The sequence below is a fragment of the Papaver somniferum genome, unplaced genomic scaffold, assembly GCF_003573695.1.
Source record: "Papaver somniferum cultivar HN1 unplaced genomic scaffold, ASM357369v1 unplaced-scaffold_54, whole genome shotgun sequence".
NCBI classification, from domain to species: domain Eukaryota; kingdom Viridiplantae; phylum Streptophyta; class Magnoliopsida; order Ranunculales; family Papaveraceae; genus Papaver; species Papaver somniferum.
Genome location: NW_020648082.1, coordinates 905989 through 921395, shown reverse-complemented (window position 1 = coordinate 921395; position 15407 = coordinate 905989). Strand labels below are relative to the sequence as shown.

General features: G+C 37.9%; 2 protein-coding genes across 2 annotated transcripts; one reads left to right on the top strand and one right to left on the bottom strand.

Moving 5' to 3' along the window:
* Window positions 1-4356: 4356 nt before the first annotated feature.
* Window positions 4357-9724, top strand: LOC113343126 (alpha-1,4 glucan phosphorylase L isozyme, chloroplastic/amyloplastic-like). Its single transcript, XM_026587424.1, has 15 exons — window positions 4357-4752; window positions 4825-5048; window positions 5133-5234; window positions 5458-5634; window positions 5804-6079; window positions 6277-6548; window positions 6745-6862; window positions 6958-7350; window positions 7552-7704; window positions 8014-8142; window positions 8268-8504; window positions 8633-8709; window positions 8838-9024; window positions 9136-9336; window positions 9442-9724. The coding sequence occupies exons 1-15, from the start codon at window positions 4527-4529 to the stop codon at window positions 9556-9558; spliced, it is 2889 nt and encodes a 962-aa protein (XP_026443209.1). The 5' UTR covers window positions 4357-4526; the 3' UTR covers window positions 9559-9724.
* Window positions 9671-15130, bottom strand: LOC113343127 (protein FAR1-RELATED SEQUENCE 5-like). Its single transcript, XM_026587425.1, has 9 exons — window positions 14976-15130; window positions 11956-14222; window positions 11684-11871; window positions 11536-11592; window positions 11362-11448; window positions 11203-11283; window positions 11013-11099; window positions 10667-10928; window positions 9671-10580 (listed from the first exon to the last, which is right to left on the bottom strand). The coding sequence occupies exons 2-8, from the start codon at window positions 14213-14215 to the stop codon at window positions 10881-10883; spliced, it is 2808 nt and encodes a 935-aa protein (XP_026443210.1). The 5' UTR covers window positions 14216-14222; window positions 14976-15130; the 3' UTR covers window positions 9671-10580; window positions 10667-10880.
* Between the last annotated feature and the right edge of the window lie 277 nt (window positions 15131-15407).

The following is a 15407-nucleotide window of genomic DNA, read 5'->3' as shown; positions in this document are numbered from 1 at the left end:
TTCTTCAAATATCTCTGTGCCTCCGGATCCAAATTTTCCACATAAGGATGAGCCCACTCTTGATACCATTCCATGTAGTTCGCATCCGCTTCAGAATTCCCATGAGAATCTTCAAGCAATGTTCTACTAATTTGGTTTACTGTTTAGAACGAGCATTCCAATGCTCGATCAACGGTGCTGGTTCATAGGTTAATTTGATATCTTTGTCCTTAAACAGGGAGTTGGCTACGCTCATTGTAAAACGAGATACTTCATATACAATTTTCTGGACAATACCAATTTGGCGGAGCGTTCTACGAGGATCCAAAATGAAGAACCCGGTTGAATGAAAGAAAGGTCCCACATAGGTCGCCACATTAGAAAATACTCTATCACCAACTTCTTCTTCTGATGCCTCATTAAGTTTCAAATATGAATCAAACACCACATCATCAATTGTCAAAGCATCCAATGTTTTCCTCATTTCGACCATTTCCATCTCTTTAGCCTTGTGTTAAGTCCCTCCAAAGGATTATCTTCCTCCTATAGGTTTCTCTAAATGCCAATTTGTATTCCGAGAAGGCCTCAAGCTTTTAAAATGGTCGTATACCCATGACTACGAAAAAAAAGAATTATAAATAAGATATTACACACAGACCAATATATAAAAGTAAAATAAATAAACATTTGTTAAATTAAAACAAAAAAATACCTGGATAAGAGCAACACATCCCGTAATTTGTGTTTCGCTCCACCTAGAAGATTTGCAAAGACTTTTCATCACACTAGCAAGGAGGGCGGTGCCCTACGAGTACCTAGGTACCTCGTTTTTCTTACGGATCGAGACTGAGAGTCTTAAACCACTGCCAAAAACAAGCATTTACCTTATTTCATGAGAAATTGGGGAAAAAGACGGTTCCAAAAGCGTCCATCACCACCTCTCCACTAGCAGTCTTGCGGTCAAAAATCCCAAACTTCTCCCTCAGACTACCCAAATTAATCTTCCTTGACATATTAACTGTTTCACTAATTTCACCCGGTGCACTAAATTGCCTTTTAGCTCTAGGTGGGGCTCCATACCCTATCTCAAACTCTTCTTCCGCTTTATCTTTGCCCCACCCAAGAAAATCTTTCGCTAAGACATAAAGCTCATCCCAAGGAAGAGAATTGTTGAAACCCTCAAACACACGGCCTTTCCTTCCACAGCAAGACCGGTGATTTCCTCTACATCATCCGGAGTCATAGTCATCTCTCCGAATGGGAGTAGAAAAGTCATGGTTTCGGGCCAAAATCTTTCTTTAAAACCACAAACTGTCACAACATCATATGTCTTATGCAAAGCCTCAATTCCAAACCATAATCCCAAAGCTTTTACCAAAGCTACCACATCTGGATGCTCTTTCTCCAACGGCAAAAACCTTCCTTGTTGGTGCTTTAGTTTCCGGACCACTTTATTAGGAAACTACAAATAATATAAAATTTTGGTTGTTACGATTAAATATCCATAATAAAATGATAATAATACATATATATCCATATCATATATAATTTGATTTATTACCTTTGTGCCACAAACCCTAGCAGCCCATGAAGACGGTTAACCAATCAAGACGGAACGATCTCTTGGCTCACCCCAAGGTCTTCCATTCTTCTTGGGAGGTAAAGGCACCATAGCATCAATGATTTTTCTTGCATTTTATTTTGGTGTATACTTCTTCTTTTTATCCTTCTTGTCCTCCTGAACTATAGTTTTACCATTATCAATAGCAACACCATTAGAAGTGCCAACTTTAGTTCCTCCGGTAACAACAAGTACACCTTCACTTCCTCCAGCAACTCCAACTTCACTTCCTCCAGTAACAACAACTCCAGTTTCACTTCCTCCACCAACTGTAACTTCAGTTCCTCCAGCAGCAACAACTTCAGTCTCAGTCTCAGTTGCAGTTCTAATTCCATCTCCTCCAGCTTCATTTTCTCCAGCAGTCACAACTCCACTTGTATTCCTTGCATTTGCACATAATTGTTTTGTGTCACGAGGTTGCGAAGCCGGGTCAATACGGGGTGTTACTTCTTTTGATATTTTTTTTCTTTTGCTCTGTTTAAAGAAAACAAGGCCAAAAACCAAAAGTATATTAGAAAAATCGGATGGGAAATCTTGACAAAACAAGTTGTGACAATGATAACGGCTAAGAAATATGGAAAGACCCAGAAGCAAAAAACATTACAGATGGGATATTTAGTAAGCGACCCAGACGTAAAACTAGTAACGTCTAGGAAATATGGAAAGTCCCAGACATAACAAAGACAATAGATGGGATTTTAAGTTATCTACCAAGATGTAAAAAGAATAACGGCTGGCAAAAATAACTTGTGCATTGGTTACTCATATCACGGATAGGAAAACCTAGCCGTCATATAAAATCGACTAGGTTACTAAGATTTACGGTTTGGAAAATGAATTACGGATAGAAAAAACCTAGACGTAACCACTACCGCTGAAGAAAAAAATCGAACACAGGAAAATATACGACTAGGAAAAACCCAGCCGTAAATAAGTTGTTGCGGATATGATTTATCAATCTCGTACGCATCGCCTATTTAACGGCTGAGAGTTCTAAGATATACCAGCCGTAACATTTATAAACGACTGGGAGTTCTTAGATTTCGCAACCGTAAGACCAATTTACGGCGAGGAAAGAAAGAACTCCCAGCCGTAATCATTTTCAGAAACTATTTTTTTAGACCTAAAATCTTCGAAACCAACTGAAAGATCAATAAAAAGCTTAAATAAAGAGTGGGTATTTCAATTCATATCTTATTGCTATGATATCAGCAGTCTCGGCAGCTGGTGCATCTCCTTCATTCACTTCTTTTTCATGTTCACTTTCTACTTCATTTGTTGAAGTTGGTTTCTCTAATTCTGGAGGAGGTTGATTCAACGAAGATTGACCTAAATTTTCCTTTGCTTTCATGGTTTAATAGAATGAGTTTAATCGACGATAATTTTTTTGTGAATCGACGATTAATCGTTTGAAAAACGAAAAATTGAAGAAGAAGAAGAGGAGGAATAACAAGAAAAAGGAGAAAAAGAAATAGAAAAAAGGCAGATAAGAAGAATGAATAGAGTGAGTTTAATCGAAGTTGGTTTCTCTAATTCTGGAGGAGGTTGATTCAACGAAGATTGACCTAAATTTTCCTTTGCTTTCATGGTTTAATAGAATGAGTTTAATCGACGACAATTTTTTTGTGAATCGACGATTAATCGTTTGAAAAACGAAAAATTGAAGAAGAAGAAGAAGAGGAGGAATAACAAGAAAAAGGAGAAAAAGAAATAGAAAAAAGGCAGATAAGAAGAATAAATAGAGGGAAACGATTTTTTTTCTTCAATTTTTAATAATTTTTACGTTTTTTAATTAGATTAGATGGTTAAAAAGAGAGTAAAATGGTAATAAGTTAAAATTACGGAAAATTTTTCTGAACTATAAATCTAATCTCTCCTTATACCATTTTTTCGGTTTTTAATGATGTTAATATTTTTTCTTCATTAAATTAGGTGATTAATGATAGAGTAGAAGGGTAATAAATTAAAACATTATACTATTTAAGTTCTACTTATTATTTTAAGCCCCAAATTCCCACCCCCTTAGAGTGTCCACAGTGGGCGATTAAACCCAAATATTTGGTCTTTTGAACAATCGTAGTGGAACGTACTATCGATCAAATTTTGATCGACGACTAAAACCCATAATATATTTGATCTGGGACCTAGACTAAACCCAAATATAGTCGAGCGTTGGTATACTCCACGCTCCACCGTCAGGCGGACGTATAGTGCACGTCCCACATCAGGCGGACGTATATTCCACGCCCCACATCAGACGTTGGTATAGTCTACGCTCCACATGAGGCGTACGCAAAGTCTACGCCCCATTTTTTTTTTATTTTGTATGGGGCGGGCATTATACCCCCGCCTCATTCTTTGTTTTCAAAACAATTTTAGTGGGGGCTTTATACCTCCGCCCCACTTCTTTCATTTTTTTTTTTTTTTTAAATCTCCCCAATGTTGGTATAGTCTACGCCCCACACCAGGCGAACATATAATGTATGTCTGACCAAATTTTATCTTTCCATCGTAACGTCACACATCATACTAAACCTAAAATTTGGTCTTTTTTTTTCTCTCTTTGGTCTTTGGTTATACTCGCACCGCTGCGGTTGCTGGTAAAGCCACCGTAATAGAGTTCATAAAATAAAAAGCTCATCAGTGGTGCTGGTCCAGCTAGATGGAACTGGTCTAGTTCTACTGTTCACCAATAGAATAAAATAAAACAACCACTTGTGTGATAGAGAGAGTGTGTGTGGGGATTTGTGACTGATCTTGGGACTGTCCCCATTTTGTGAATCAGTGATGTGAAATGAAAATCAAACAAGATAAGAAGTAGAAACAACCAACAAACAAAACCATCTCTCATAATCTAATCTCATGAACCCTGAATTATCTAGGTCAGATAACAACCTGAGTGACAGAGAGAATAACCATAACAAAAATGTCAAATTCAACTTCCTCTGTAAACACAGCATTTTACATTACTACTAAACCAAAATCAAACCCACATTTCAATTCTACATCATCCAGATTCATTACATTTACTTCTCCAAATCATCATACCAATAAACCCTGGAATTCATGGCGTTCAAGAAGAAAATCTCTCTCTACTGTGAAAAATGTCGCTACTGATCAACAATCAGTAGCTGCTGAAAAAGAAGAACAAGGTACTTAAATCTAAACCCACATTTTATTTTTTTTCTAATGTGCAGATGATTTAGGGATTTATTTTGATTCAGGTGTAATCTTGCGGCGTGATTCAAAGTCGATAGCATCGAATATAAAATACCATGCAGAATTCAGTCCATCATTCTCTCCAGAGATTTTTGATCTCCCTAAGGCTTACTCTGCAACTGCTCAAAGTGTTAGGGATGAACTGATTGCTAATTGGAATGCTACATATGATTGTTATGAAAAGACCAATATGAAACAAGCTTATTACTTATCCATGGAGTTTCTACAGGTCTGCCTGTTTTAATTTCTTCATTACCAATTGTGTGTGAAATTGGTGTGAGTATCCTCATTCTTACTTGTGAAATTTCTGCAGGGAAGAGCATTGTTGAATGCAATTGGTAATTTAGAGCTCTCTGGCGAATATGCCGAAGCTTTGAGCAAGATGGGACATAACCTAGAGGATGTTGCTAGGCAGGTCAGGTGTATATGTTGTGTTTTGCTCAATTCATTTTGCGGTGGATTGTATTCTTGGTGATTAGCAAATGAGATTTTGTAACCGGATCTATTTTGACTGGAAAATTATGCCATTTCGTAGATTAGATTGAATTGAATTGATGAATAAGATTTTCTTAGCAAGCGTTCGTTTTAAAACCGTGCTCGCTTATATTTCTGAACTTGTTTGATGGCATCTCTTACAGGAACCAGATGCAGCACTTGGAAATGGGGGTCTAGGGCGGCTAGCTTCATGTTTCTTGGACTCCTTGGCAACACTGAATTACCCTGCGTGGGGTTATGGACTTAGATACAAATATGGTTTATTCAAGCAGAATATTACAACAGATGGTCAGGAGGAAGTTGCTGAAGGTTGGCTCGAGGTGATACGCTTGTTTTTAGCTTTATCGTATGAAGAATGCCTTGCATCATTTGACATTTCAGTTTGAGTTGTCGTGCTTCATTTTCCGTATGAGCTGAAAATAGTGAGGTGGTTTTACTACAATGCTGTGGTTATTTTGACTATCATTCGATTTACAAACTCCTTTGCAGATGGGCCATCCATGGGAAATCATAAGACATGATGTAACGTATAATGTTAAATTCTACGGAAAAATTGCTATGGGATCAGATGGAAAAAAACACTGGGTTGGAGGAGAAACTATTAAGGCTTTTGCCTATGATGTCCCAATACCAGGATATAAAACCAAAACCACTATCAACCTTCGGCTGTGGTCCACCAGAGTAACTTCAGAAGGATTCGATTTGGATGCTTTTAACTCTGGAGATCATGTTAAAGCATTTGAAGCCCAAGCAAATGCTGAAAAGGTTTTGTTTCTTTTTTCCAGAGTTCCATTGATATCTTCCTGTTCACGGCTATTTGTGCGATTCACGAAGTTTTACTAAGTGGCTATTACAAGTTACTTCTGCAAGATGGAAAGTTTTGTCCCATTGTCATATCAGATTTTGAGATAGTTAGAATTTTAATAACTTACTCTTTCAAGTGCTTCATTTTCTTAAAATAGATATGCTATGTATTGTACCCTGGGGACGAATCAATGGAAGGAAAAACTCTCCGTTTGAAGCAACAGTATACTCTATGCTCAGCCTCTCTACAAGACATTGTTGCGCGCTTTGAAAGGAGGTCTGGAAGTTCTGTAAACTGGGAGGATTTCCCGGAAAAAGTTGCAGTACAGATGAATGATACACACCCGACCCTCTGTATCCCAGAGCTATTGAGAATACTGATTGACGTAAAGGGTTTAAGCTGGGAGAAAGCTTGGAACATCACTCAAAGGTATCTATATTGTTTGGTACACACAATACACTTGCTCTTTTTTTTTTGAATTGAAAGCTCGTATAGAACATGAGAGTTATGCATTTTTTGTTCTTTTGGTATAAAAGTTGGTTAATTAGTAATCTAAGTACTAGAAAGTAACTTTAGCTTGCGTTCATTTAACAGTAAATTAAATTCATGTTTCTGTATCTGACAGAACTGTTGCATACACGAACCACACAGTTCTACCTGAGGCTCTGGAGAAATGGAGTTTGGATCTTATGCAGAAACTGCTTCCTCGGCATGTTGAGATCATAGAGTTGGTTGAAACCGAGGTACTATTTATCACCCATATCGTATCTTCTATCCAGGACACATCATAAATTCCTTTCATTGGATTGTTGACTTGTCTGCTTGGTAATTCAATCAGCTGCTTTCGGCAATTGTTTCGGAGTACGGGGTAGAAGATCTCGAGTTGCTGGAGAAAAAAATTCAAGCGATGAGGATCTTAGACAATGTTGAATTACCTGCAACAATTAAAGAAGTATTTGCTAAGGCAGAAGTTTCAGCTGCCGACACTGATGAAGAGAAAATTCTGGTGAAATTAGATGGAAAATCTGACAAGGTTGAGCCCAAGGATAAAAAAAAGAACTCCAAAGACAAAAGTTCTACTAAGAAAAAAACCTTCTTTAAACCAGATCCGAAACAACCAAAGTTGGTCCGAATGGCAAATCTTTCTATTGCTGGTGGCCATGCTGTAAATGGAGTGGCTGCGATTCACAGTGAAATCGTAAAAGAGGAAGTCTTTAACGACTTCTACAAGGTAAAAACACGTGACAAATTTTTAAATTTTCATTTACTTCTATGTATAAAATTATGAAGTAGTTAAACACTATAACACCTTGGCATTGCTCATTCCACGCACGCGGTAGGATTGAACAAGTTTAGCATGTTAGTGAATTGCTTATGGGTTGAACAAATTTATTTCATCCTATTGATTATCTCTCAACCTTCTTTGTGACAGATGTGGCCTGATAAATTTCAAAATAAAACTAATGGTGTGACACCAAGAAGATGGATCCGCTTTTGCAATCCAGATTTAAGTAACATTATTACCAAATGGACTGGCACTGAAAGCTGGGTACTAGACACTGAGAAGCTGGCCGAGCTCCGAAAGGTAATTTGTCAAGTTCAGAGATTATAGTATTGCTTCATTTCTGGGTTATTTTTGCTCTCTTTTGATTCTCTCTTCCAACATATATTTGTTCTTTGTTGAACAAAACTTCAATGTTTAGATTGAGCTCATTTCACTTCTTTGCCTATAATGTATAGCTTTTCCCTGAATAGAAATTTGAAATAAAACTGGGACGTTAGGTTCCTTTCAAAATTTGGCTAAATAAATGAGTCCCTTGTAGAAAGTTTGATAGTTAATGCGTTTTCTCCTGTCATGTTCGTTTATAACCTGAGTGGCAAGAACTGTTCATAGTTTGCGGATAATGAGGATCTTCAAGCTGAATGGAGGGCTGCAAAAAGGAGCAATAAGATTAAAGCTGTATCATACATAAAGGAAAAAACAGGATATTCTGTGAGCCCTGACGCGATGTTTGATGTTCAGGTTATTCCCAACCCTCTCTCTCTCTCTCTCTCTCTCTCTCTGTCTCTCTCTCTCTGTCTCTCTCTCTCAGGGGTTCTAAACCATCATGGTACGTTGGTACTAAAAGGGATTTACTATGTTTTCAGGTAAAGCGAATCCACGAGTACAAGCGCCAACTTTTGAATATCCTTGGAATTGTTTACCGGTATAAGAAGATGAAAGAAATGAGTGCTAAAGAAAGGAAAGAAAAATTTGCTCCCCGTGTATGTATATTTGGAGGGAAAGCATTCGCTACATATGTACAAGCTAAAAGGATTGTGAAATTCATCGTAGACGTTGGAGCTACAATAAATCGTGATTCTGAAATAGGAGATCTTTTGAAGGTAATGTGAGCTTACTCGTACATGCCATCAACTGAGTTGTTTGGATACAGCATACAGCTTTTACTTTCTGTAGATTTCTTGCATACAGGCCTATACTCAACCACAATTCTGTTTCTTGCTTTTCGTAGGTCATATTTGTTCCTGATTATAATGTTAGTGTTGCCGAAGTGCTTATTCCTTCCACTGAACTATCACAGCACATCAGGTAATCTGGAGAGCATTGCTCTCGTACACTAAGTTTTGGCATGTCAATCTCTTAGTGTCCTTAATGTATGTCATGCATAAATCTGGAGTAACTTTACTTTGGTTGTCTTGTCCTCATTTATGCACCAGTACTGCCGGTATGGAAGCAAGTGGAACCAGCAATATGAAGTTCTCGATGAACGGATGTGTGCTGATTGGGACCCTAGATGGTGCCAATGTTGAAATTAGGGAAGAGGTAGGAGATGACAATTTTTTCCTCTTCGGAGCTGAGGCTCACGAAATCACAAAGCTACGGAAAGAAAGAACCGACGGAAAGGTATGACCTTATATAACCAAAAATGCACATCTGTAATTGAAACATTTAGAAATTCCAATCCAGGTGTTCTTGAAAAATGCTTTATTTGACGACTATTCTGGTCTTGCACAGTTCATCCCAGACCCACGATTTCAAGAAGTCAAGGCATACATCAGAAGTGGTGTTTTTGGATCCAATAACTATGATGAACTGATGGGATCCTTGGAAGGGAACGAAGGTTACGGTCGTGCAGATTATTTTCTAGTTGGGAAGGACTTTCCTAGTTACATAGAATGCCAGGATAAGGTTGACGAGGCGTATAAAGACCAAAAGGCAAGTATTCATCTTGTATTCCCAGGCTTTTGCATGCATACCATTCTTTTTGGTTTTCTTTTACTTTTGTCATCAAATTTTTTGATCTGTTTATGTTTTGCGCAGAAATGGACAAGAATGTCAATCATGAATACAGCGGGCTCTTACAAGTTCAGTAGTGACAGAACAATTCGCGAATATGCAAAAGATATATGGAACATCGAACCTGTTGAATTGCCATAGCATTCTGTAGAGTCATGACCTGGTGGCACAATATCGGCTAGGAAGTGGTGCAGTGCGATAAGAAGTCGGAATGTGTCAGCGATTTTGTTTTCTTCATAAATGACTTGCTTCATTGGAATACAAATAAATGGAGGGATATCAAATTGAATAGCATTTTTCTTTCGTTTAACTTGTCTTCTTTTTTGTTCTTTAAATTTAAACAAACAAAAGAATACAGCAAACAGAAAATAGCAAAAACAAGAAGAAATGAAACAAATAAGCCCAATTGCTTGTCCACAAAATGAACAAGGCAAGGCCCAGCAAAAAATCACTAGAAAAACTAGCTAAATCTAAAAACTTTGTCAGGCCATTCCATTTTTGATAAAGAAGAGGGCACTGACATTGGAATTGCAGTAATTAACTTCATGGAAAGCATGTCTGAATTGGAGAGAAATGTGCTGAGAAGTGATGCAGCTCCATCTAGCCTGAATGTACTAAGGCAATTGCTGAGATATAAACATTTGAATCCCTAATCTAGAATCGGATTGAATAAGGAGACTAAAACAAACCACTCTGTACAGTCCATTCAGTAGCTCTGACTATTGCAACGATCTCCGCAACATAGTTTGTGGTTGTACCTATACCCCCAGGTTCTGCTATTGCAATGATCTCTGAAACATACCACTGTGCTAGTTTTCTTTACATTTTATACTGAACAAAATTCAGAATTTTGTCTTTCCTGAACAGTATCTACATGTAACCTTTCATTCTAACACTACCTTCTTTTGTCAGCCGGAGAATTCTCTTCTTGAAAAACCAACTTGTTTCTGGCAAACCAACTTCAATAACCAAAATGAAAGAAGAACAATCCATATATGTCTAATAATGGGACCACTGAACTTACATTTAAGAAGCGAATCCTGAAAAGAGATAGGTTGTGTAAAACTAAAACAAGTACTCAAACCAGTTCCATAAATTGGAAAACATGGGTGGTAGATTGGCTCTGTCAGAGATGAAGTCCTCGATGTTTCATACCGACAACCCTACAAAACCAAAACTGTAATTATTTTCTGTTAGTTAAACATGAAGGATGTAAACTTTATGAGACTGCGAACCCTGACAAACAAACCTTTTGGGAAAATATAGGAAACCTGAAGGTTCAAATGCTAGATGACGAATCGTTTATTCTATCCCGAAGTGAACAAGATTTTCCTCGTATTTCTTCTATCCATGTTTTATCAGAATATTTATGTACACGTTGGTTCAAGTGCTTCCCACTATGCCCAACCTTGGCCGAATCTGACTAAGCAACCGAGTTGGTTATGGCGTCTGACCTTCATTCTTCAATTACTTAGCGGTGATAACTGAGACTCGTCAGAATCGGATGACTCCTACATAATATCCAAATACAAGCTAGTGAAAGTTGCATGAATAGTTCAAAACAAGAAGAGCCGGAGACATAAAGAAACAATTACCTCGCTAGATTCTATGCCCAGAGCACCCTGAGTTGTGTGAAGATCCATATACATTGATGGTTGCAATGAACCATGAGGGTTTATTACCTACAAAATCTTACCCGCATAAGAATGATATAAAAACATATTCAATTTCTCCATTGGAGCAGCAAATCTGACAAAATTAAGACGTAAGTCATTGTTGTTATACCTGGTTGGATTCGAACCTAGTGGGAAATGAAGAAGGCTGTGGGTAAAAAGTTGCTGGAATCCGTGGCTCACCGAAGGATGCCTACATCATATACAATTGAGTTTGTGAGGGATCCCTATCCAGAAACATTAGAGCATTACGAAATTTCACTTTTATTACCTGGTGAGGCTTGAAACCAGTGTTTGCAGTTGTTGGTTTTGAGTATGTACTTCCTAAGTTATGAGGCTTACTCGAAATATAAGATCCCTGTACAAAAATCGAACATACCTAAGATAATGTGCAAAATTTCCTTAACATATATAAGAACGTAAACAATTCGCCACAAAAGCTCACCTCTGGGGCGCCATGAGTGATAAATGGACAGGGTTCCATCCCAAGACCACTGGACCCCTGTGTTATGAACAGGATCAATTCCTAGAGTTAGAAAGCCTAATCTCACAGTGCCTTGAAATAAACAACATAAGAGCTCATTAACTCGTACCTGTGTGTACGGACTTGAGATATACTGTAAATTAGGACGTATAATTGGATAGATAAATTGTGTCGATTCTGAGAAGCTAACTGGAGTATACGGAAGGTGAGCGGAATTTGGTGTGGAAACTATCTGCAGACTTGGATGAATAGGTGGGTCATTTCTCTTCAGTCCATCTGGTAGCCTATGATTTTGTCCTTCGATCCACAAAAAACAATGTACATCAGACAACAGTGTTCGAAAAAAATAAAGGCTAAGACAGTAATATTATTTATTTTTACCTTGTTGATGGTGCAGATTATCCATGCTTAGCTCATGGCTTAAATCAACAAAACTATTTCGTGTTTTTCTCCTTTTTTGTCCAATATCTAGATCACCAATAATTTGCCTAGCACTGAACATTATACTTTTGTCACCTCCTTCTCCCACAAAAACTCTCTCTCCAGAGTGGGACTGAGTTGCTAGAGATGTGTGGAAATCATCGCTGCTGCCTCCTTGAGTTGCTTTTGTAGCAGATTCAACTTCTAATAGGGCATTGTCCAGTGCACGACTGGCCACTAAATGAGACTCTTCATTAAGTGAACCCTTAGTCGCAATATTAATAGCCTTCTGAAGAAGCTCATTGTAACGTAAAGATATTAGTGAGCTAGAATCAGCTTGCATTTGGTTTCCCTCTCGATCCCTCACGGTTCCACTCTTGGCATCTTTTGACCACCTCTTTAGAATGTACTGTGGAGGAATATCATGGATATTTCTGTGATACAGTATCTTAATGGCATGGCGGCATAAGATTCCTACAAACTCAAATTTCTTACAGCTGCACAAAACTTGACATGTTGAAGGGTCAATCGTAACCAGGCCTTTCACACAGTTCTCTTGTGTTACTTCATACTTGCAGAAAATCCCATCTTCACCGCAATCTTCTACCTTGCACAAAATCCATTCTTTGTACTCTTCTACAAACATTTTAAATACAGCTCTTGTATACTTATCTGCCGCCTGCTTTAACATGGGTGCAGGAAAGGGAAGATTCGGTGATGTCTGAATAGACTCAAAATCTTCATGCAACTCTCTCTCCCGCCAAGCACTAAGTACTCTTTCGTAACGCGCAAGAAATTCTGTAAAAGAGTACTTCTTTTTCACAAACTTCTTTAAGAATTTGTTAATATTTTTATTATGCTGAGTAGTAGTTGTATCAGCACAAAATGTGTCATGTCCATAGACTAATGCCCATTTCTCCCGCACGTTAAACAAGTCATCCAACCATTTTGTTCCTGCTAGTTTATAGTCATGCAACATCTTCTCCCATCTGGCAATGAATTCCTCCTCTGTCTCATAACCATATATACACTTGCTGAAACACTGAAGAAAACCCGGCATCCAGTAAACATGAGAAAGGTGCTTAGAGGCATTCTTAAAAATATGCCACAAACAAATTCGATGGTGTGTTTCTGTCATCACAATAGAAATGGCTTTGGAAATTGTAGCACAATGGTCTGTGATGATCGTTTTAGGTTGACGTCCAGACATTGTCTTCATCCATGTTTCAAACAACCAAATGAATGACTCAGTAGATTCATCCAATATCAGCGCCCCACCAAATAGGACTGTCTGCTTATGATGGTTAACCCCAACAAATGGTGCAAATGGCCAGCCATGCAAGTTTGTTCGGTACGTCGTATCGAAAATAACCACATCACCGAAATAATTGTAGTCCATGATTGACCTTGCATCCGCCCAGAATAGATTGGTCACCTGATTTTCCTTATCAACTATCATTGAATAAAAAAACGCAGGATTCTCCATTTTCTTCCTCGTGAAATAATCTAACAATGTACGTGCATCATCCTTCTCCAGTATTTTCCGCTTACTTTGGATATGATTTCCCAAAGTTGCAAGTTTATTGCCAACACTCTCATGCCCCTCTGCTTGTCGTCCATTAATTTGTTTGGAACCATCAGCTGGAGAAATCCCTACTGTATCTATGCCTTCAAGATCGTTAATAGCAGCCTCTGCTGTTCTTCTTTGTGGCCTTAACCTATATGACTTTGACGTGGTTGGAAGCGGATGGTTATGTTCACATATGATATCAGTTACAACCCATTTGTTCTCCTTTTCATATTTAATAACCATACGTGCCATACAACCAGTTCTTATTTGCGGTCGTTCCTTTCTCACATACTGATATCGGTTATCCTTCTTTCGAATACCTTGTTTAAAACATACGAAAACTCGTTTGCGCATCATGCCATTTGCCCTCTTAACTAATTTGTCTCTTCGGACACTAAAACCAGCTCTCCTGGCAACCTCATTATATGTATCAAATGCTCTTTCTTCAGATTCAAACACCATTCCTTCGTATATCAAGTCTTCTAACTTGTTGAGATCAACTTCAACATCATTTGATTTATCTAACTCTCCTTGGTTGCCATTTAAATTTTGTCCTGTATCACCTCTGATAGTCTGTTCGACAGTTTCTTCTAGGTTCCCAGGTGAGGATCCTGAACATCTATTATTCGAGCTCCTTCCACTGGTATCCATAACTGCTCTGTACAACATAAACATTTGAGGTTGTGTTATTACAAGGATTACAATAACCACAGAATAACTCTGACATTGTATACATGAAACATGCAGATATTTGCACTCGGTAAATTTTTGTTCACAGTTGATTGTGTGTACCTCCTAAGTTAACTTATTTGATTGAAGCATACGGAAAATCTAGCTTGGACAAGTCCCTAGATGAGGGGCTTTTTCTAGTCCCTGAATACGAAAACATATCTGGACTTCTTACAGACTATAATTACCTATGTTAGAAATTGCCTTATCAAGTGGAATTGGAGTCAGGTAGAAGGAGATGCACATTCGAGGACATCGAAGCATTCATCGTGCACTCAATTTCTTCATCTAAGAAAAGACTCCCCGACTCCAATTCCACAATTTACAACAAGTTACAAAGATGGTTCTTTTCAGTACTACTTTTTACAAGTTACAACAACTAAAACCACCAATTTACAGCACAAATGTGAAGAGTCCAAGCAAATTCTTCTAAGGATAAATAGCAAATGAGGGTTTACTCAGCTAAACCCTTTCATCCAAATTCAATGCAACAAGTAATCAAAAACAACATAAGAAATCCAAAATTATTATATAGAGTTTTTCAAATTTCTGTTCAGTGCTGCATTTATATGGGTTTTCATGGGATGCCCCATTATTCTAAATTCTTTGATAAATGAGAAATTACTAAACTTTACAAAATTTTGAGAGAAAGAGAGAGTGAGATCAGAGTAATTTAGCTCACCTGATGCTGAGGGGCTGTTCAAGATAAAGACTTTGAAGAAGATGAGTTTTGGGGGATGGGTTTGAGAAAAGATGATGACATTCAAAAACGGGGGAGTGAAAGACAGAAATTGATTGAGTTTGTGTCTGAGAGATTGGAGATCTTCTTCTTCTTCTTCTTTTCTTTAGGTGAAATAGTTTCTCTAGGTTGGCACTACAGAAACGCTTTTGTACAAGTAGTGGTAAAAATTAATTACCATCCAACACCACGCTTTTGGACAAATTCACCGCTGGGTAATTTCCCGCCTCTACAAATGATGTCTTTTTTCTTTTTGTGATGCCGAAGAATTTTTATTAACTAAGAAAACGATTCAATGTCTAACAAGAGATATCTCTCTATGAAGCTAGGTGGCTCAATATGCCACTCATTGGTAATACCATTCTTCCTGCTGAA

Coding starts and splice junctions, on each gene's coding strand:
- LOC113343126 (XM_026587424.1), top strand. CDS start 4,527: ATGTCAAATTCAACTTCCTCTGTAAACACAGCATTTTACATTACTACT. Junction 6,080..6,276: donor CCCAAGCAAATGCTGAAAAG/GTTTTGTTTCTT, acceptor TTCTTAAAATAG/ATATGCTATGTATTGTACCC. Junction 6,549..6,744: donor GCTTGGAACATCACTCAAAG/GTATCTATATTG, acceptor TGTATCTGACAG/AACTGTTGCATACACGAACC.
- LOC113343127 (XM_026587425.1), bottom strand. CDS start 14,215: ATGGATACCAGTGGAAGGAGCTCGAATAATAGATGTTCAGGATCCTCA. Junction 11,100..11,202: donor CTAGGTTCGAATCCAACCAG/GTATAACAACAA, acceptor AAGATTTTGTAG/GTAATAAACCCTCATGGTTC. Junction 10,929..11,012: donor TGGGCATAGAATCTAGCGAG/GTAATTGTTTCT, acceptor GATATTATGTAG/GAGTCATCCGATTCTGACGA.